This window comes from Dipteris shenzhenensis, chromosome 14 (assembly GCF_047967505.1).
Source record: "Dipteris shenzhenensis isolate YYH24624 ecotype China chromosome 14, Dip_SZ_1.0, whole genome shotgun sequence".
NCBI classification, from domain to species: Eukaryota; Viridiplantae; Streptophyta; class Polypodiopsida; order Gleicheniales; family Dipteridaceae; genus Dipteris; species Dipteris shenzhenensis.
This window is the reverse complement of record NC_141609.1, coordinates 44,922,852-44,946,627: the sequence shown is the minus strand read 5'-3', so window position 1 is coordinate 44,946,627 and position 23,776 is coordinate 44,922,852. Positions and strand designations below refer to the sequence as shown.

The window sequence follows — 23,776 nt, the reverse complement described above, 5'->3', positions numbered from 1 at the left end:
TATGCTCTCACACATACAAATCCACACACCCACACATACTTGAGCATCCATTTATACAAAGTCTTTGTACTGAGTTTTTGTCGGCACTCCGGAGGTGAACGGCAAACTCAGCCATGACAAAGGCTAGCACTAAAGGAGAAGGCTAATCAAAAAGTAGTCTAAATCTCTTCATTCAAGCTACAACTGCTTGTGAAGTCTAAACGATTTCATTTTAGTCTCTCCCAAACCAGCATCTAAATCTAAATATAGCTGGTAGGGCAACGCACCATTTAAGAAAGAAAGAATTATCGCAATACCAACAGGCCGCAACTTGGACGAAAACTTCACAAGGTGAAATTTGCATGTCCGCTAATACGACAGAAGCATATACCTAGATGAATCCAAGAACATTCCCAAACTCATCCTCTAAAAACACAACATAGTGCAGTTTCAATCTCACAAGAGTCACTCATAAGATTGAGAACCATAAACTCCATCATGCATAGCAGGGACTAGCTACTATGACATCCCCACTGACGTCATCAGCGCCCAACAGTGGGTATAGACCATAGGATAAAAGTATGCTCTCACACATACAACTCCACACACCCACACATACTTGAGCATCCATTTTATACAAAGTCTTCGTACTGAGTTTTTGTCGGCACTCCGGAGGTGAAGGGCAAACTCAGCCATGACGAAGGCTAGCACTAAAGAAGAAGACTAATCAAAAAGTAGTCCAAATCTCTTCATTCAAGCTACAACTACTTGTGAAGTATAAACAATTTCATTTTAGTCTCTCCCAAACGAGCATCTAAATCTAAATCTAGCTGGTAGGGCAACACACTATTGAAGATAGAAAGAATTATCGCAATACTAACATGCCGCAACTTAGTGTCTCCCAAATGAGCAAAATATGCTGAAGCAAAATCTTGTGTTTAATGAAGCCATGCAATCTCAAAATTCAGTCTTTTTATGTTAATAATTATTAAGACAATTGTGATATTCCTCTCATTCGGCTCATTCCATGCATTTTAAATGTAGTCCAATGGATTTTAGTCAGACTAACACAATTATACATTTAACCCAAGGTAAAGTACCCATTGCTAAAGCCACGCATAGACTGTCATGGCATGATGTGAATTCAGATTTAAAAGTTCCTTTTAATGTAGAAAGTCAGCCCTTGGTGGACTCTGAGGAGTCTCAACTTCTACAAGCACTGTCAATTGAATTCTTAGATGTCTTTCCATTTGATTGTCTTATAGTTTACTTGTTCAGCAGAGTGTGTGGACCATAAGATAGAGCTTCATCCTGGAGCTCAGTCTGTCTTGTCTATTAATCATCTAAATATGTTAAGATGGGACATATTCATCCCAATAAATCTCCTTGGCGGACACCAATGATTTTGGTGGGAAACAATAAAAAATCCATGCAAATGTGTGTATTATAAAGATATAAACAAAGTTAGCATAAGAATAAGTAGCATTTATCCTAGATGGATGACTTCATTTACCGGTTGCATGGTGTAGTGTACACCAAGCTCAATCTTTGTACGGGATACCACTCACATTCACATTAGAAAAGAAGATGCTCCTAGGATGTATTTTGTACATGATACGGTCATTATGAGTTCTTTTTTTTTTCTTTTTGGACTTACTAATGTACCACTAGTTTCCACCAGATGATGAATGATATTTTCTGCTCATATCTGGGAAAATTTATTATTGTTTTCCCTAATGATATTTTCTTGTATGATAAGACTTTGTTCAACATAACATTCAGATAGCTCTTACTATTCTTTGACAAGAAAAAATTATTTATCTAAAACGTCCAAATGTGAGTTCTTCAAAAGAGAACTACTATATCTTGTCCGTATCATCATTGGCAATGATATTTCACATAGACCATGAAAAAGATCAGTAATAAATGGTTGAATATCAGTCTCCTCTTTCACTTCCTATGAGATGACTTACCAATTCAATCTTGTGCTTATCTGGAAATTTTTTGAAATTATTCCAAGATCCATTTAACGAAAAGGAATACATTAATACTCCATACACGTTCACACGCTTAAGAAAGCAAAAAAGTCAAATATATGGCCAAGATACCGTGAATGTACAGTGCGTATTAAAGTATTCCTTCTAGGATAAACTCATATCTTTGAGCACGTTGTTTGAATGTTTACGTCGTATCAGTTACTATTCATGAAAACCCAACCGATGTAACCGGCCAGCAGCAAGTAGTTATTTTAAATCACTCGAGATTGCATGCACATAAATCCCTACTGCACCAACAGAGCCCAAAAAAAAACTCAAGAGGAAAAACGCCCTCTCTCCCATTTGGACCAATACATGTAACCAGAAGTACCAAGGGGTCTACCATGATCTAGTATGCTTTCATTCCACATGATTGCTTGCCTATCCATCTCATCTAAAGAAACGAAGCGATTCCCCAAAGATTAATCCTATAGCTGCCCCAAGCGTTCAAGATGGCAGCGAGGAAGGAACACTAAGATGCTTCAAGATAAAGATGCACCTGGTACGATCCATACAATCACCACCCAAGGCCGGAGAGCGGGACTGTCTGCAATGAATAAAGAAACCTTCCCGAGGGTCCTACCCTAGCAAAAGCCCCCTGACCACACACAACCTTGCAAAGCAAGGCCCTACATTGGAAATTTGGATCGATAATATCGAGGACCCCTTCTTCTGTGGGAGAATAAAGGTCTCCCAAGCCACTACTCTGGATTGAGTATTTGCAGAACCATCAAGCCCACTCCACAAGAAATACCTCATCGGCTTTTTAAGTTGAGTAATGCAATCCCTAGAGTGGCATAAACAGCCTCATGGGAAGTGTCAGCCCAATAATTTCAGCCTGAATTGAAATCTCTCCACTGATCTCTTTGATAAGCGCCTAGCCGTGGGCTGATCTATATAGTGAAGAAAACCCTCTGATCCAAACCAAAGCATAGAAGGATACCCTCCTTCAAGAAACCACAATCTACTCCATCCTAGGATTTCTCGAAATCCAAGAGTAGAATGGCTAACCCCTGGTCACTCTACATAGCCCATTCCAAAGCCTCCCAAAAGGAAAAAATATTATAAAAAACGCTTCGGCCATGCACAAAGCCCGTTTGCATATCATGAACAAGATTTGGAAGAAAGGGTTGCAACCCCAAATGAAAAGCTTTTGTCAATATCTTACAGAACTACCAAAAAGAGTGATTGGCCTCCATTGGGCAGCCTAATTTCTGCAACCTTCCTTCGGGATAAGATGAATGAGACCCTTTGTAAGTGGATTAGACATAGCACCAGAGTCCCAAATGTCCTGCAAGACTGAAGTAACATGGTCCCCAATCATGTCCCAAAAAGAAATGAAGGAGAAGGGTGTCAACCCATATGAGTCCAAACACTTACCCTCCTAAATTCCAAGTTGGTGAAAAGTGCACTGTGCATCAAGTAAGCCTCTCCGGAATAGCTTGCCAAGTCCAACATCATCTCTAGAAGGTGTGCTAGTATTTGCAGAGAGAAGGGAGGCTAAAAATCAGAAGCAATGCGTAAGACATCATCAAGATTTGACTGTAAAGCCCAATCCGAGTCAACTAGCTAAGAAACACTTTTTCTACCATGTCTCGAGCCAAGAGTAGCGAAGATTGTGCTACTTTTGATTTAGAAAATGAAGCCTTTTGAGTTGGCTCAACCAAATAATCCTTGAAGAAAAAATGCTTCCTTTAGTATTTGTCCGCACTAATGTGAAACAAAGCAACCTAATAAAATGAACTATTATGATGCACAAGGCCTTCTTTTGCATACTTGACAAAACCAGCTCTCTCTCTCTCAACAGGAACCGAGTCAGTCGACTTTGCTCTTGTTGTCAGCAACTGCTCGGCCGTCACTCAGCCATCGACACCAATAGCTCGTCCATCTCAACAGCAATTCTTCGTCAACTCAGGCTCTCCTGCCCAGCCCATCTTCCTCTCTCTTTGCTCAGGTCTTCCCCACTCAGCCACTCCCATTCAGGCCTCCCACTCTTTTGATGTCTGCTTCGACAATCTGCTTCGACTCTGTTGTTGTTGCTGCTTGCCACACCCACAACACTTGGCCAGGTGTAGGGCACAGCTAGGCTATGGCGGTTAGTGCTCAAACGATATAGCCCACTGTTAGTCTGTCACACGCAAGATGTTGAGGAGATCTTTCACCAATGCTTTGGTAACATTGACCAAGTGCTAACTTGTCAAGCTCAAGCTCACGCGAGACATTTCTATTAGTCGAGATCAACAAGCTACGAGATGAAAATTCTACCCTGAAGGATCAACCTACCAAGGTTGAAACTAGGATGCCCACTCTAGAGGGCAAACCTGACCAAGTTCAAGAGATTCAACAGCAAATCCAAGAAGCCAAGAAGGAGCTCATTGCCACAAAATCTTGAATCCAAGTTCTTGAAGGACTGGGGAAGCAAGCAATAATTGACGAGGTAATGCAGACCTGCAATGCTACTATGGATTCGAAGGCAAATAAAATTGACATTGAGGATGAGATCAAGGAATATACAGGAATGCACTGAAGATTAGAATAGGAGGCCTTCTTGAAGGGTGGTGGTTCAAAGAGAAGGATACATAAAATGAGACTTCAGCAAAAATCAAAGTAGCCACCCCAGTATTGCATGGTCAAAAGATGAAGATTCCACAACTAATATTCGCCACTCTAAAGGGCACGTCATTATCACACTCAGCACACTCAATATGCGCATCAAGCTACTTCACCAATCTAACAAGCTGAAGCGACCAAGATATGGATAGCCGAGGAACCCACACAAGCTCAGCTGAATCAAAAGGCAACATAATTGGTCAAAGAAAACTCTGCTAGGAAGGATGGAAAAAAGGCAGTATATCGTGAGAGCATGGCCCTCATCAAGGAGTTGAAATCCAAACCAAAAGCCCCTCAGTATTAAACTGATGTATTGCTGTTTACTGTCTTAATTTTTGTCTACAATGCAGGTGCCTCATAATAATTCAGAGTTGCTTTATGCACTCCTTGCTATGATGTGCCCTCCCTGAACGGATGTATTAGCTGGATTTTTTGCTGGCACAAAGACCCGTTGGTCCCTGTGGACATTAATAGACTTTCTTTCTTTCTTTCTTTCTCTGTCACGAGAAGATGGCACACGTGCCATAGAAAGGGACAAAGATTTGGATGTCACATGATCTTTCCCAAGCTCAATTGAAGCAGAAACCAAGGAAGGTAGACAATGTCAGGGAAGAAGTTAAACCTATTACACTCAATCTCAAACTGATATATGCACCTTGGAATTCTAGTATATATGTTGTTCTAACACACCATGTGAGTACTAGATATTACCCCTTCAGGAGTGTACTAGGCATCTATAGTTCCACGTTGAATGAATGGTGATCTCATGATGCGTTTCGTTCTTGTCTTTTTGACCTCTCACGAACGTTAATACATCTCTCTTATATCCGGATGGTTTGCTAGTCAAGGTATTCAGATGGACCGCCTCCCCCTCCTTCCAATATGCCTTGTCCCTCCAAATCTCACGAATGAGATCAACCGTATCATACAGTTGGATTTACTCCAGCTCTACACATCACGAACTTTTTTTAATGGTTTTTTTTTTTTTTTTTGGGTGGGTGGGGGTACCCAAGAGTTCCCTACCAAGACGACCAGTTCCTAAGAGTATCAGAGGGCAGACTGATTATCAAACCTCAATATCTGGAGGACAGATGCGTCTCACACACACTTAGGAGTTCCATCGAATAGATATAGGTCTCATCCCACTAGATAATGATCAAGGCAAGGAGAGTTACATGCATGCCTAGAGAGCAGAGGATATGCAGGCTATGCACATTTGCACATTGGCAGAGGTAGAGACAGAGGAGCACTTCCAATGAACTTGCCCAACATAATATGAGATCCGAGGATGGTACCACTATCTCTTCAAGAGGGACACTATTTTGGGCTACTCTCCTAGCTGATCCACTTTCATGATCAAGTTTGTGTTTCTCTCTACTTGATGGAGATGCGGCCGCAGAGAGAGACTTTACTGCAACAAATCAAGCAGCAAGAGGTGACAATGCCATTGGAGGCTGACCATGCGTAGCGACATGTCACAGATTTTATGCTTTCAGGTCAGCCCCAAGACATAGTGGAGTAGACAAGAGGAGATAGCTGACATGAGGACAGCATGGATGAGAAGGAAGAGACGGCACGGAGCAGTGGAGCCAGGGACACAGGGACCACACATGATGCATAGGTTGACCATCAGCACGCAGTATGGAGGTCCAGCCCATCCCAAATCTACTCAGAGGGGACCATTTGAGCCGAGGCATCACTCCTGACATGGCCCACTGGATATAGAGATCACGAAGACCACGCCCTCCGCCATGGCCAGAGACAACCTGACAGACACAAATTTGGGACAGCTTCGTAGCCCACAGGAGAGCCACCATGGCACCTGGTTATATCTTTTGAGTACTAGTTTCAGAGTACTAGCTTAGATAGTTTTCGTAGCATAGCACTCAACAGGGGCCTTAGTGAGGCCTTTGCTTCAGCTCATAGTGGCTTGTATGGGTTACCCTTCAATTGTACTTTTTCTGATGGGCCCGTGAGGCCTCCCGAAGCCCATAATACATCTCTCTATCTCTCTCTCTCCACCCCCACAAAAAAAAGCAATATCAAGGCCCTGAACCCAAATGCATGATTACCAAGAATAGGTGAAGACTTGCCAAACAGGGATGCATTACTACCCTGGATCAGTAAAAGATGGATAGTGTGAGAGAGATGATCAAAATCTTGTGCAGGCCAAGAGACCCTGAAGGACAAAAGTGAGAATCCTCCTCAAAAAAGATCTAGAATCAGCACAAAGGGAGTCCTTTCATTCAAAAGAGAATGTGTGAAAGCCAAAGGTTCAAGTTTGTGCTTACTCTAAAACAAATTTGCAAGGATCAGGTTCACTCACTGGAGTCACTCAAATTGGTGAACAAACAGCAATAACAAGATACCCTTTTCACAAAAAAAAAAAAAAAACACCGGTTGAGACCCAAGCCAAAGAAACATCTCCATGGGTGGCGATTGCAAAGAAAGAGCTTAAAACAGTTCCCCATACAGGACAGAATCTCTACCACACTGAAGACAATGGCCTCTGTAATTTCAAAAGCAAAACTGTCTGACTTTTAACAGGCCATCAAAGGCATCCCTCTCAAAGAAAAAGCCACCATTTTTGTTTCCTCCACTCTAGATATCATGGAGGGAACATTTTGAATGCAGGGTTGAGCATTAAAAAAAGGCCTGAAACATACACAAATGATAATCCTGCCCGTGAGTAATTCAAAGTGGACATGGATGTTGATCTAGATGAGCATAAAGTGTACACCACCTTTAAAATGGACAGCCCTCATTATAACACGTGGTCAGAAATTACTGTATCACAAATCTAAAAGCTAGGGAGAACGCTATTCCAGCATTGAAGCACTAACCTGCCGATGAAGCCTGTCCCAAATGAACACAAGGGCAGCATGAGGATTTGAAAAAAGTTCTGCAGACTTCCGGCTCCCATAATTTGTGTACCTGAGTCAAATTATCGTCAATAAGGTTCTGACCATTAAGTACATGTGCAAATTATGCTCAACAGAGCTCCTCGAGACCTGATTTATATTCTAGCGTTATAAGTTGCATACCTCAAAGTTTCCACTCACCAGACAAAACCATGATCATCGTAAGCCTTCAGCAAAACGATCCGGGCAGAACTGGTTCCAATGTACAGCTTAAAGTAAGTTGCAATCCATGCACACAATTGCAAGAAAAATGGCTTTCTCCAATTCTGAATGGCTAGGTGAGCATACATCAAAATAAGCACTAAGATATTGCACATACGGGTGCCCACTACTATCAGCTGTTGCTAATGTCATGGCATTGGGTTCCGACAGTCCTGCGGCAACAGCATCTTCGAACCATTCTTGAAACTGTGATGCATCATTGAGCAGAATAAAGTGAGGAAATTCTCTTATGTGCTGTACTCTTTCTCCAAGTTAAGCATTCAAAAAGAGGCACCTGCTTTATTGGATCACTCTTTGCATGTTCTTCAAGCAGGACTGAACCCACATAATTTTCACGCAATGATGCCACATCTATTACTGCAGGCTTGCCAATTCGCACACACATGGAGGTGCCTGGATATGGAGGCAGCCGTAGATTATATTTCTCAGCCAAAGCTGGTGGGACAAACCTGCCACCTAGGTAATGATGGGGACCCTTAAACTTTTTCGCACATAACTTAGGTGCAGTCAATGACACCTGACCAAAGGAACCCATAACGTCATTATATTTAAAACTTTTAATTGATTAAATTTAAAGTTTCCACTAAACTGGGCTCTTAAAGCCAACAGGACGTCCTTCCTATTTTTAGCAAAGAACAAGAAAACCAAAAAAAGGAGAGATCCCAAACACACCAACATGTCTGGGTTCAGACCAGTTCCATCCTTGTCCCCTTCCTCAACATCCCATCCTGAGGGAATGTCTACAGAGATAACTGGAAGTGATCTGGTGTCTTTTGCATCTGAATTGGTTGTGTCAGCCAATCGTTTGATCAGACTGTCAAAAGGCGGACGAGGTTTACCTGCAAACACACGATGCTAATCAGCCCCTGCTATCTCAAATCTAAGAGTAGCACCTTCTAGCTCACACGCACAGACAAACATCGGCCAAACTGTCAGGCCTTCATCTTCAAGATTTCCCAACGAAACACATCCTTGGTTGCTTTGCTTTGACTACATTTCAGTATGTTCAGATGTGCATCGCGTGTTGGATATGCACAAACACATTTCAGAGAAATGATACACAACGTGTCAAAGAATTCACTATTAAAGTAAGAGACAGGTGGTCAGGACAAATTAAAATGTATGCTCGAATGTGTCATATAGGTTAAATGTGTGCATGGCGATGTAAAATGTTAAATGTATGCATGGCGATGTGGAAATGCACATAAAGTAAGGATAAACAAAATTATGTGACTGTTTAAACAGAGTGTGATGACTAAGTCAAAGAGACTAATTAGAATGCAGCAATGCAAGTAGGAAATAACTAATCAAAAGATGTTGAGTTAAAATACAGCATATTGTCAACGGCAAAAGTAGCAAATTTTGAGTCTCAAGCAAAGTAATCAAAATTTATGTTTCTGGCTCAGTAATTCTTTATTAATCATTTAAGCTTCCTGAATATCCCTTTCGTTGTTTTTGAGAGTCACACAACCCATAGAGCCAGGATAATACCGAAGTGGAAAATGTGAACAGCCAAGAATTAATATCATTTGGCAGTTGAACCTAAAAATTAGTCCTGTTTACATTTGGAATGGAAAAGTTAGAGAGCTTCCAAATCCTAATCTTGGCCACAAAACGTAGGCCTTGAGAAGCCATCAATGGAGACTTGGAGCACGAACTTCGGCAATATTCAAGCTGCAAATGGATATGGGATAAGGACAAAAAACCAATGTTATCTTAAAGATCAAACATGTGGGCTGTTGGACAAGCAGCTTAAGTTGACTAAAGCCAAACATAGGTTGGTGTTTGACATGTGCTTTGCCTCTACCTCCCATTTGCCATTTTCATAGATCTGCAATCTCTACTGTCACTTTTGTAAGAAATCCTAAATTTACTATATTTAGAAATGTGCTAAGGAACAGAAAAGAGACTCAAATAGCAGAGAACAAGGAATATTTGTATTGCTTGAATGTCTGTAGTGTGTCATTCATACAGTTGGGCCTCTCTTATATAGAGAGTGAAGAGTCACACATGAAAAGATGTGTACTCCAAAGTGTATGTGCATGAAGAGGTGTGTACCCCTTGTGAAGGGTGTGACCCTTAATGAGAGGGTACATTACAATGGGAGTGTCTCTTCAATAGAATGTCTCTTGTGAAGGGTTGTGCCTCATAGGAAGTGTCCCGTCGAAAGGGCATACCCTTCCACAAGTGTCCATTCATCAAACCATCCATAAGTCTAAGGTATAGAGAAAGGAATACGTCACAGATCGTGACATCCCTCCCACTCAAAATAAGACCCTGGTGGAGATAATGAACTGATGTAGAAAATATCATGATAAATTCTGAAAATACTGCTGTAAAATGTTAGGATACTGCTGTAAGTCTTCGTCAGATTGCCAAGTAGCGTCGGAGTCGTCCAGATCTCGCCAAAGAACAAGGAATTCCGTGATAAGTCGATGTCGAGTCTCTCGCTATCGATGGTCCAGAATACGCTCAGGGATAAGGAGAACATAATCGTCTTTGATTTTTGGGACATAATCACCTGCAGGAGGAACTGCTTCATCACCTGGAATGTATATCTTTAGCCAAGAAATATGAAATGTCGGATGGATTTTACCCCATGATGGCGGTAATTCCAATTTGTAACTTAAAGGTGAATTTTTCTTGACGATCCAGAAAGGTCCATAGTATCTTGGTCGCAACTTAGGAAACACAGACTTAACCGTCTTCTAGCGATGTGGGGCTACAAATAATAGCATCATGTCACTAGTTTCAAATTCCACATGACGTCTATGTTTGTTAGTAGACCGTTGATACCGCTCTTGCGCTTTTCGCATATGATCCCTGACTTGGAGTAGAATGTCTTGCATTTCTTGAACCAGTTCATCAACTAGGGCCACTCAATGTTGAAGTACAAAATTCGTTGGTACAATCGGAGTGTGTCCATAAGCTGCTTGGAATGGAGTCATGCTGATGGCACTATGGAAAGAGTTATTATAAGCAAACTCAAGGAGTGGTAGATACTCTTCCCAAGTTGCTAGGCGTGACTGAATATAATGTCGAAGCATTTCTTCCAGAACTTGGTTGACTCTTTTAGTCTGGCCATCTGATTCTGGATGGTAGGCTGAACTGAACAGTAGAGTTGTACCCAAAGATTCAAACAGTGAAATCCAAAAGTGACTGGTAAACTTAGGATCTCTGTCGGATACAATATTCTTGGGCAATCCATGGTATCGGAAGATGTGTTGTATGAAGAGTTTGGCGATGTCTGGAGCCTGTGCACTTCTTTTGCAAGCAACAAAGTGTGCCATTTTGGACAATCGATCAACAATTACCATAATCTGAGTGTCACCTCTGGAAGCGTGGTAGTGTTGTAATGAAATCCATGAAAATACTTTCCCACCTTTCAGTTGGAACTGGAAGAGGCTGAGGAAATCCTGCTAGAAGTCGTCGGCTTGCTTTCATTTGTTGACAAGATAAGCAAGATGTAACCATTTTGATGACGTCGCTTTTCATTTGAGGCCAGTAGTATGTTGCACTGAGTAACCTGTAAGTCTTGTTACTGGGTGCTTGAAATTGAGGCTGAACACATCCACCTCTTGCTGGCAAAATTACAGTCAATCCTGGGAAAACTGGAGGGACCTGACTGCTCCTAGGCAGACCTGGGTGTCCACATGGCAGGTCAGGTTGCCGACATGGCACCCAGTTGCTTCCTGCCTGCTGTTTGCTGCTCCGCACCTGTGTGGCAGCCTTCATGTGCTGCTGCTTCTGTCTCCTGCCCTATTGCCTGCCTAGTTCTAACTTCATGATAGGACACACGAGGTTAAAAACTATGAACTCTCTCACACAGAGCAGGGACTGTACATATACACCTTCATAAGAATAGAATATAACCAAATCTTACTAATTAAAATGTTTGTAATAAGAGCAAAAGAACAAAGGAGACAGCAAAACAAGCAACGGACAAACTAAGAGTAAAAGAGAGAAAAAGAAATAAAATAACTTAGTAAGCAAGATACCCGTACGTTCTCATCAGTACCCAAGCATAAGCTGCCATCTGGGTTTCAAACGATTCTAGACTATCCCCACCAACATCATCAGCATCCAACGGTGGGTGTAGACCATAGCATAACATATGGTCTCCCACCTATATAAATATCCAACACATCCAAACGCATACGAGTACCCATCTATAGACAGGTGGCTGCTCTACTGCTGTATACTGCCTTGGTAGCCTGCTTGCTGCCCTTGCTGTTGCCTGCCACATGGTGGCCTGTAACCGGATTTCAATAAGGAAAAGGGCAGTGATATTCTTCTACTCAGTCATAAACTTCATAAATAGCCACAATGCAAGCTTCAGTCACTTCCACCACTTAGCAAAACTTAGAAACAAACTTCAACAACAACAAAGGGGAGGCTAGAATGCCCCTGCTCAGTGAAAACAGTACACAATGCACCCCACTGGCCCCAAATGCCTTGGCACCCCTTACGGTATTTATTTAATGCTTCATGGAAATGCTTTACACCAAGGGTTCACCCCTACACTGTTCCTCTCTGCAAATCCTCTATCTGTCTTTAAGGCATCTAATCCAAGTGCACCACCAGACGACCAACTGGCAAGGCAATCTCAGCTATCCACTCTGACCTGATCAAGCTGAGAGGCATCCAGGCATCCATACCACTGGCAAACTGAGCTGAAAGCAGCCTCAAGGCTATCACATGCATCCACAATGACCTTAGACCTTCCATAGGAACACCCCCTTGCCAACATAGCACTTGAGAAGATCAAGGCAGTGGAGTTGGCTTCTTTTGATTGACCATCAAATTCAAGATGGAAAGAGGATGAGAAATTCAGCATGGTACCCACAGTCTCAAAGATACCCCTCCAGAAAAGACTTGTCATCCGCGGGTCTTGATCACTGACAATTGATTGAGGCATCTTGTGATGTTTGAACACATGAGAAATAAAAAGTCTCGCCATTTGGTCTCTTCCATACGGGTGAAGGAATAGAGAGTGTGAGAGCCAGAGAGTGTGAGAGCTAGAGAGAGTGAGAGAGTCAAAAGCTTAGAAGCTGTAGTTGCTCAAATAGAGTGTGTAAAAGAGTACAACACAAAGTAGTGTAGATAAGGTTTTGTCATAGTGACAAAACCTTAGTAGTCACTAACCATAGTTAGTGAACTAACTGCAGTTAGGGGGAAAAACCTCTAAAAGAGGGAAAAGTGCCCCTAACTAACTTATTATATTACATTGGTCACTGCTGAATTATAGATATAATTCCAACACCCCCCTGCAGTGCCAATGTCATGTACAAGGCTGATCAATCACCAAATGGATATAAGTTCAGGGCACTGCGAAATGCCTCGAACTTCTCACGTGGTAGTGCTTTGGTGAAGATATCTGCAACGTTGTCATGTGTGGACACAAAGATCATACTGATCTCTCCTGCATGTAACTTCTCTCTGACGTAATGATAGTGAACCTCAATGTGCTTTGTGCGAGCATGAAACACTGGATTCTTTGCCACTGCAATGGCACTCTGACTATCAGTGAGAATTGGAGAAGGACCCTCCAAAGACAGATAAAGATCAGCAAATAAACGTCTCAGCCAGACACATTCCACTGTTGCTGTGAAAGCTGCCCTGTACTCAGCTTCACATGACGAGGTAGCCACTGTAGATTGTTTCTTGCTTAGCCATGAAATGCAAGATTTTCCCAAAAAGAAACAATTGCCACTAGTGGACTGCCTAGTGTCATAATCACCAGCCCAATCTGAATCACTGTAGGCATGCATCTGCAAGTCACCCCCCCTGGGAAATAGTAAGCCAAAAGACTTGGTGCCTTGCAAATAACGGAAGATGCGCTTAACTGCCTGCCAATGCATAGTTTTAGGGCTGTGCATATACCTGCTCACCTGAGATACTGCAAACTGAATATCAGGCCTAGTATTGCAGAGATATATGAGGCATCCAACAGCTTGACTATAAAGTGTGGCATCAACTGATTCTCCTGCATCATGCATTGTGAGTTTCAGCCCTGGTTCCATAGGAGTAGATATGGGCTTACACTCTTGCATGTTAAATCTGTCCAAAAGTTTCTGAACATACTTGGACTGAGACATAACAGTGCCACGTCTCTCATGAGAGAACTGGATCCCCAAATAAAAATGAAGCAGCCCCAAATCTGACATATCAAAGTGGGTCTGCAAATCAGTTTTGAAATCTGCAATTTTGTCGTCATTGGACCCTGTGAGCAGTAAGTCATCAACATAAAGAAGGATGACTAATATTTCCCCCCCATCCATCTTGATGTAGAGGGTGCTCTCAGTAGGACTATTGTGCAGCCCCTTGCTGGTCAAAAAGGCATGTATCTTGGCATACCATGCACGAGGGGCCTGTTTCAGCCCATATAAAGCTTTATTAAGCTTGCAGACTTGAAGTGCATTTGCTGTAATTTCAAAACCCGGAGGTGGTTTGACATACACCTCTTCCAGCAAGTCCCCATTTAAGAAGGCTGTTTTGATGTCCAACTGATGAACATTCCACTCAAAATGTGCAGCCATTGCAATTACTGATCGGATGGTGGTCATCCGGGATGTAGGAGCAAAAGTCTCTTCATAATCTATGCCCTTTTTCTGAGCATAGCCTTTAGCAACCAGCCTGGCTTTATATCTGTCAATGGAGCCATCTGGCTTCCGTTTGACTTTAAATACCCATCGTGTGCCAATAGCATGTTTACCCGGTGGCAAGTCCACAACATCCCAAGTCTGATTTTTGACAATGGACTGCAACTCATCGTGCATGGCATTCATCCAATGCACATTACCTTGTGCCTCTTCAAATGTGGCAGGCTCCTCTTCATCAAGGAGAGTACCTGCATATGCTGATTCCACTGAATTAGCACCTTCCATGTGCCTTGCTGCACTGCGAGTCCTGCCAGGTAACGGGGCATCAAGTTTACTCTCCCGGAGAGTCTGTAACAGCCAGTTGGGGACTGTTTTTGCTGCATGTATGTCTGCAATTTCTTGCTGTACCACTTGTTCCACTTCCTGTGGAGGAGGCATGACATCCCGTGGCGGAACTGAAGCATTTGAAGGTTGCTGTAAATTCTGATGTGGATCAGAAAAATCAGCAGGGGAACCCAATGCAATGGGTAGCAACCCTTGAAATACATCTTCTGAAGGTGAAGGCATTTGAAAATCAGCCTGAGTGTAAGCTGAATTTTCAGAAAAGATCACATCTCTACTTACAATGATTTTGCGTGTAGCAGGATTGTAGAGACGATACCCCTTGCTTTCTGCACTGTATCCAACAAATATGCATTTGATGGCTTTATCTGACAATTTGTGCCTAAATTCAACTGGCACATGTGCATAGGCAAGGCATCCAAAGACTCGGAAGTGATCCACTGAAGGCTTCCTGTCATTCCAGACCTCAAAAGGAGTTTTTGTTTTTAAAGCCTTAGTGGGAGCCCTGTTCAAAATGTAATTGGCACACATCAAACCCTCTAACCAGAATTTATGAGGCATGTGTTTGCTTTTCAGCATACATCTATCCATCTCCATGAGGGTTCTATTTTTCCTCTCAGCTTTGCCATTTTGCTGAGGGGTTAGCCTGACTGTGAGCTGATGCACAATACCCTTTTGTTTGAGGAAAGCATCAAATTCTGCAGAAAGGTATTCCCCACCTCTATCCGTGCGTAATATCTGTATCTTGAGCCCGGTTTCATTTTCAACCATGGCTGAAAAGTGTTTAAACACTGTGAACACTTCAGATTTCTTTTTCAGCCCATAAACCCAAGTAAAATTGGAGTAGTCATCAATAAATGTGACAAAGTAGAGATGACCACCCAATGAAGGAGTTCTCATGGGACCACAGACATCACTGTGTATAAGCTGCAATTTGCGAACAGCTTTAACTGAACCATCCTTCTTGAAGGGAAATCTATGCATTTTACCTAAAATGCACCCTTCACAGGCATGTGGAGGAGGTATTGCAAGAGGTGGCAATGCATCAACCATTGAAAATTTCTGAAGTGTCATCAAGCTGTTGTAATGCATGTGGCCATATCTGGCATGCCATAATTCTGCATTTTGCATGGCAACTGTAGGGGAAGAAATTGCCAAAGCATGAGCTGCTCTTTTCTGAAAAATATCAAGCTGAAAAAGCCCACGCAGCAGAGTACCAGATAACATTAAGGCATAGTTAGCTTCCCTGTCCCGGACAGCACATTTGTCATCCTCAAAGATGACCTGAAATCCATCTCTGTTAAGAGTGGACACTGAAAGAAGATTTTTGGTTATGCCAGGCACATATAAAACATCAGAAAGTCTGAAAATTGAGCCATCAATTGCAGTGAGCTCAATTTCTCCTGTGCCACGTACTGAATATGAGGAGTTATTGGCACAAGTGACTTTCTTACCAACAGGAGGTGGATGCAAGGAAGTAAAAAGAGACTTCCTCGAAGTGATGTGCTTGGATGCACCGCTGTCAAAATACCATATGTTCAGTGTTTCATCAACACTGAAAGCAGATGCATCTGAAGGAGAGTCAAAACTGCAAGTCAAAAATGCATAAGTGTCATCACTGCATGAAGCTGTACTATCCCGAGCATCTGGAACAGCCAACCTAGAATCAGAAATGCAAGATAAAAAGGCATAATCTTGACCAACAAAGTTGGCTGCAGCATCCCCACTGTCAGATGCACAAGGGGCTGAATCTGAAACAGCCATTCCTGAGCTGTTTTTCTTTTCCTTTGCAATCCTTTTCCTGCATTCTGCTATGTGATGACCTGGCTTTTTGCAGTAGTGACAGAAACCCTTCTTTTTGGGCTTGCTTGCATCACTTTTAGCCTTTTGTGAAGGCTGTCCTGACCCACTGGAAGGCTGATTTGCTGCTGTTTTTGCCTGTCCCTTTGTTTTTTATTTGAATTTTGAGAGCATGGCTTGTTCACCTGCACGTGAAGCCAAATTTTTCCTGGTCTGCTCTTCCTGAAGTAGAAGTCCTATCAGCTCATGAAAAGAAAGAGGATTTGCACCCCCCCTCAATGATAAATTCAGCGAAGTATGAAAGCTGAGATAAGACTCAGGAAGAGAATTCAGAGTGGTTGTAATCATCTCTGAATCAGGAATAATTTCATCTATATTTAACAACTGCTCTCTGAGATCCTGTAGCTTTGTGAGGTGGGCTGACATGGAGTCACCCTCCTCCATATGTGTATTGCTCAACTCTCTTTTTAAAAAAGATACCCTGGCATCATTCCGTGCTGCATACATGCTTTCCAAAATATCCCACGCTGCCCTGGAGGTCTTACACGACCGGATATGCGGAATGATTGATCTTTTCACTGAAAGAGAGATGCAAGACAAGGCTAAGGCATCCCGTGAATCCCATCTCTTTTGCTCAGGAGTATTAACTGTAGCTGCACCAACAACTTGTCCTGCAGCTGCACCTTGTGCACGACCTCTTCCACCTCCTTGATGAGGAGGGGTAGCAGGTGCAATATCTGCTGGTCGGATTTCATCCCCATTGACATAATCCCATAAATTACGAGAAATCAGAATATTACGTACCATGAAACTCCAGAGGGAGTAGTTGGTACCATCCAATTTGTCTTCCTGAGAAAGACCACCGAACTGAAAATCATTCTGATTTTGATGGGCCATATCTGAAAAAGGAATTGAAGCAGATACAAAGCTGAATTCCCTTACTGGGAATAAAATGCACAACTCCCAAAAACCACACCCAAGCACGGGCTGTATAAGCAACTTAGATTTCTGCACTTGAGCTGTCAGAAATCTGTCCAAGCATAGAACACTCTCCAAAATCTGCCAAAAGTGTTCCAAACACTCCAATAAAGGCAGTATATACTGAATACTCCAAAAAATGCTCTCCAAACACAAAAGCCCCAATTTGTGGCTAGAAATTGCAGCCAGAAAGGGGTAAAAAAGCCAAAAGCCCCAAATCTGCAATTTTAATACAAAAGCCCCAAATTTCAGAAAAATCTGCAATTTTGCTCTTGTGATAGCTTCAAATTTGCCCAATGATTGCAATGGCTTCAATCTGTAAAATGCCCCAAATTTTCTTGCAGAATCCTTAGCCAAACAATGGCTGTCTGCAAACTCAGCCTGTCAAAGATCACCTGCCAAGGATCAAGCTGTACGGTACAGCACAGATTGCGATGTACGGCGCAGTACAAACTGGTACTGCGTTGTACGGCTAAGTACGACTAGTACGGCGCAGTACAATCTGGTACGGAGCAGTACAAACTGGTACGGCGATGTACGGCTGTAGGTACGACGAGGTACGGAAGCTCGGAGCTGTACGGCGTACGGCGAGGTACGGCTGCAGGTACAAAAGCTCGAAGCTGTACGGCATAAGGCGAGGTACGGCTGCAGGTACGAAAACTCAGATCTGTACGGCGTACGGCGTGGTACGGCTGCAGGTACGGCGGGCGTCAGAAATCGTACGGGAGACTTTTCGTACGGCAGGCGATAAAAATCCGTACAGTCGTACGGACTGTACGGGCAGATTTGCTGAGGCTGAAAGTCGAGGTTATGGTTGAAGCTTGAGGGAGCAAGGAGCACGAGACTCTTAGACCTGCTCTGATACCAAATGAAGGAATAGAGAGTGTGAGAGCCAGAGAGTGTGAGAGCTAGAGAGAGTGAGAGAGTCAAAAGCTTAGAAGCTGTAGTTGCTCAAATAGAGTGTGTAAAAGAGTACAACACAAAGTAGTGTAGATAAGGTTTTGTCATAGTGACAAAACCTTAGTAGTCACTAACCATAGTTAGTGAACTAACTGCAGTTAGGGGGAAAAACCTCTAAAAGAGGGAAAAGTGCCCCTAACTAACTTATTATATTACATTGGTCACTGCTGAATTATAGATATAATTCCAACAACGGGAATAAAATGGGCCTACTTGCTGAGTCTGGAAATAATGGTCCATATCCCATCATGTCCCGATGGTGTACGAGGAAGATCAAGATAAAATCCATGGCAATGCTTTGCCAGGGTCGATCGGGAATAGGTAAAGGTTGTAGCAGTCCAGCCGGCATATCTGGCAGGTGATGCATGTCCTGACATATGCCTCTACATCCTTCCTCAATGATGGCCAAAAGAAATAGTGCTCCACATCTTTGATGGTGGCTTCAATGTCTCTATGCCCTGCATAGGGTGGAGCATGACTCTCTTGTCAACACTTTTGGCCTCAACTATCTCGTGACACATAGTCTCCCATGCATCATCATAAAACCCTCTTTGAGAGTATAGTGCTCATGCCTCTGTCCATCGACCAACTGATAAAAAATCCTTGCAAAATCAGCATCATTGGCATATTGATCCTTCATGGCATCAAGCTCATCATGATATGCAATGGTTACTGCTGAAACTTGCGGCTTAACAGACACTGCATCTGGGGTGGGCTTTCGTGAGAGTGCATTTGCAACAACATTCTTCTTCCCAGGCACATGCACAATCTGAAAATGAAACATAGAAAGAAAATTTGTCCACCTCATATGCTTCTCAGACAACTTCCTCTAAGTGAGAACGTACCGCAGGGACTGGTGATCAGTCTGAACATGAAAATCAGCACCCAAAAGATAATGCTTCCAGGTCGAAAGAGCATGTATGAAAGCCAACATCTCTTTCTCACAGATGCCAAAATTCATTTCAGCATCTTGGAGTACTCTACTCTCATATGCCACGACTCTACCATCTTGCATAAGTGCCCCTCCTACGTTGTTCCCACATGCATCTGCTTGGACAGCGAAGGGTTTGTGAAGACATGGCAAAATAATAACATGATCTGAGTAAAGTTTTTCCTTCAATAGGTCTTTGGGACCCCATTTGAAGGTGACCCCTTTCTTCTGTAAGGCATGTAAAGGATATGCAATCTTTGCAAAATACCGGATGAACCTCTTGTAGTACGAGCACAAGCCCAAAAAGCTGCGTACTTCATGGATGTTCTTCACGTGTGGCCAATTCTTGATGGCCTCTGCGTTGGCGAGATCCATCCAAACTCCATCCTTGGAAACAATGTGCCCGAGAAAATGGATCTCATGCATGAAAAATTCACTTTTCTTGGCATTGACAAGCAACTTATGCTTCCGTAGCTCCTCAAGGACAATTGCCAGGTGCTTCTTATGTTCAGCCTCATCCTCAGAGAACACGATGATGTCATCAAAGAAGGTACTAACAAAGGCTCGGTGCTCTCTAAAAATCATGTCCATCATTTTGTTGAAGGTGGTAGGTGCATTCGTTAACCCAAATGGCATGACAAGAAACTCATACAAACCAAAAGTGGTACGAAATGTTGTTTTGTGTACATCGTCTGGCTGAATTCTGATCGCCACTCTTCATATCAATGCGGCTGCACAAACAATGTGCCCGAGAAAATGGATCTCATGCGAAAAATTCACTTTTCTTGGCATTGACAAGCAACTTATGCTTCCGTAGCTCCTCAAGGACAATTGCCAGGTGCTTCTTATGTTCAGCCTCATCCTCAGAGAACACGATGATGTCATCAAAGAAGGTACTAACAAAGGCTCGGTGCTCTCTAAAAATCATGTCCATCATTTTGTTGAAGGTGGTAGGTGCATTCGTTAACCCAAATGGCATGACAAGAAACTCATACAAACCAAAAGTGGTACGAAATGTTGTTTTGTGTACATCGTCTGGCTGAATTCTGATCGCCACTCTTCATATCAATGCAGCTGCACATTCCAGATCCCTGTAACCTATCCAAAATATCATCTATCCTGGGTATAGGGAATCTGTTCTTAATGGAAATTTTATTGAGGGCTCTGTAGTTAATGCACATCTGCCAAGATCCATCCTTCTTCTGGACCAAGAGCACGGGTGAACAGTAGGGTAATTGCTGTGCTGAATCAGCCCCTTCTCCAACAGGCCCTTGAGGTGGTTCATAATTTCCTCTTGCTGGGCTGCACTGACCTTGTAAGGAGGTTGGTTAGGAGGCCTGCTACAGGGAATTATATCTATCGTATGGTCTTTTGGCCTTTCAGAGGGCAACTCCTGTGGAAGTGAGAGAAAAGCACACTCCTTCAACTGAAAAAGAAAATCTGTCCGCTGTTTTTCCAGCTTAGAAAAATGAGACTCTTCCTCTACTAGATTCCATCTTGCTGCCCTTTGACTTCGGTGTCTTCTGTTGGCTACCTTTGAACCCGGAAACCTTCCCCTGCATGAGGGCATAAGCGGTAAAGGCATTCTCAATCAACTGGGACATATTGGAGACCTTGGTCTTTGTGCAATAGTCCCGAATCTCCTTGGGCAGCCCGCAGCAATACCTTTCAATCTGTTCGGACAGCGGTACATATTTGCATGAATTCACTGGCAACAAAGCTTCCCACAACTTCTTATTGTAATCCTCCAAATTTTTGCAATTCGTAGTATCCAACTTGTACCAGGCGGTCATGATACCTACCTCGAACGTGGTAGTGAGCCATGCTGTTGAAGACCTGTTTGAATTCGATCCAAGAGGTAGGTGCTCTACTTTGCAAGAGGAAGTTGGTCCACCATTGAAGCGTATTTCCCTTCAAAAAGGTGGCTGCCTTTCGGACTTTGGAAGACTCTGTAAAGTGTCCACCTGAGTAGGCGGCATCAAACTGTTGCACTAATGTCAAAGCCTTCAACCTGTCCTGCATCCCATTGAATGTTTCAAACTTTACAGCTGCCCCTCCCTCCTTGTAACCTTTCAACTTGCCTTTAGGGGTGAGATTATCATAAACAGGGGGCTGTAAAAAGGGCGGATTCATCAATGCTCTTGCACGTTGGGCCATTCCACCCATTCCCATGGTGGGGTTAAGCATCCCAGGTCCCACTCCCTGCATCTGTGGCATATTCCAAGTATTGCCCATCGTCCCAGCCATTCCCGTCTGCATCCCAGGTTGCATTCCAATGTTTGAATACATCATATGGCATTTGCAGGGGGGCGTTCCACCCATCATTTGCTGCTGGAAATTCTGCATTCTAGGCCCTTCTGTGGGCAGTCCCACCATTGCTTGAAAAAACTGATCCCCCTCAAAAGTACCCTGGATGCATCATGGGCTGAGGGAGGACTTGCTTCACTGAATGAAAATTATTGGCAATTCCACAAGGCATCTAGCTAGCTAAAGGATGTTTGGTCGTCCCACAAACCAATGTCCAGCCTCTTAGGGCGGCAATGCAACAACACACATCCCAAACTGTACAAGTGACCTCAAGGCAGGAAGAAATTCTGAACGCTGCCCTCTAGCACCAATTTAGCGCACAACAATACTTTTCTATCTCCTCTAACAGCTCCACATGTCTGTAACAACTCATAGGCGGCAATGCTTCCAGAACTTCTTATTGTACTCTTCCAAGTTCTTGCAATTTGCTGCATAAAGCTTATGCCAAGCTGTCATGATATCCACCTCAAAGGTGGTCATGAGCCAAGCAGCTGAAACACTTGCTCGAACTCCACCCAAGTTGCAGGAGCTCTACCCTGCAAAAGCAAGTTGGCCCACCTCTAACGTGCATTGTCTTTGACAAAGGTGGCTGCCTTTTTTACCTTTGATGACTTGGTAAAATTCCCACCATCATATGCTGCATCAAACTGCTGCACAAAGGTCAAGGCCTTCAGCCTATCCTGCTGCACAAAGGTCAAGGCCTTCAATCTCAAACTTTACTGCAGCCCCACCTTCTTTGCAGTATACCCTTGGGTGCAAGATTGTCATATACAAGTGGCTACAAAAATGGTGGTGCCATCATTTGTCCCGTGCTCTGTGCATTACTGCCACTTTTCATGGCTGCGTTGACCAGCCCAGGTCCCATCCCCTGTATTTGAGGCATTTTCATTGAAACACCCATCATCCTAGGCATTCCCATTTGCATTCCGGGCTGCATCCCTATATTGGCATACATCATATCGGCATTTCGAGCCTGCATATCCCCCATCATTGGTTGCTGGAAATTGTGCATTCCTGGCTGCATACTTGCCAAGTAGGTGCCAAGCATGGCCATCCCTTTTGTGGGCTGTCCAACCATTGCCTGAAAAACAGAGCCTCCTCCAAAATACCCTAAATGCAGGGAGAATTGTTGGCCTGTTGGGGATTTCCCATTCCAGGACCAACTGAAGGCATCACAGGTGGCTGTCCATCAGAGGGTGTATGACGAGGTGTATACCTTTGCTTCTTATGCTCCTTTTTAGCTGTCTTTTTGCTTTTAGAAGGGGCATTTAAAACTTCCGCAAGGTTTTGTGTCAACTGTGTGAGCGTGCCCACTGCGCTTGCTAACTGTATCTTAAAAAGAGCTTCCCTATCTAATTCTTCAGCCTCGTCTGCCTCATCCTGAGAGGCCTTAGCTGCATACTCTAAGTAAAGATGCATTCCCATCATTCTGCTCTCCTTCTTCTTCATGCAATCATCAATGCCCTATATTTGAAGTCAAAGGACTCTAAGTCCTCCCCCCAATCATTGGGTGTTCTCACCATCATGGCTGAACTTGGTGGCTGTAATAAAAATGCAGCAAAGGCTTCCTTGTCCCAGCACTACAAGGGCTCACCTCTTTCAGAAGATGGTGATACTCCCAGCAACGGAACCACTGACCCCGGCCTCTAGCAAGCTAAAGGGCAGTAAACTATAACTAAGTAGTCATCCACATCAATCACAGCCACAATGCATCATTTCCAGCCACTTCCATTAGTTAAATATCACTAAGAAACCAAGTTTAAACACATTGAACGGGAGGCTAGAATGCCCTTGCTCAGAAACCAAACACAAGAGAAGCAAATTGACCCCGAATGCTTTGGCGCCCCTTTCAGTATTTATTTATTTCTTCTAGCAATGGAAATGCTTTTACAACAAGGGCTCACCCTTGCACTCTGCTTCACTAGGAATTCCACTGTCCAAGCCAATTCCTAGCTTCAATAGGCATCCAATCCCAAGCACACACTAGCACCCAACTACCAAGGCAAGGCTAAGGCATTTCCTAGTGTCTGTGTCCAACTGAAATGTCCAACTGAAAGCTGTCAATGCATTCAATAACACATCCAGTTA

General features: G+C 43.3%; 1 protein-coding gene across 7 annotated transcripts in view; it reads right to left on the bottom strand.

Annotated features, from left to right (window-relative positions):
* LOC147894695 (pyridoxin (pyrodoxamine) 5'-phosphate oxidase) overlaps nucleotides 1-23,776 on the bottom strand; it is a 48,800-nt gene that overhangs the window by 5,432 nt on the left and 19,592 nt on the right. For all 7 annotated transcript variants that reach the window (XM_087384504.1, XM_087384503.1, XM_087384505.1 and 4 more), the window contains exons 7-11: nucleotides 8,441-8,607; nucleotides 8,043-8,285; nucleotides 7,866-7,954; nucleotides 7,688-7,738; nucleotides 7,469-7,559 (exon numbers count right to left, since the gene is read on the bottom strand). In XM_087384504.1, the coding sequence (XP_087240630.1) occupies nucleotides 7,469-7,559; nucleotides 7,688-7,738; nucleotides 7,866-7,954; nucleotides 8,043-8,285; nucleotides 8,441-8,607 (641 nt within the window). The remainder of the gene's footprint in view (nucleotides 1-7,468; nucleotides 7,560-7,687; nucleotides 7,739-7,865; nucleotides 7,955-8,042; nucleotides 8,286-8,440; nucleotides 8,608-23,776) is intronic.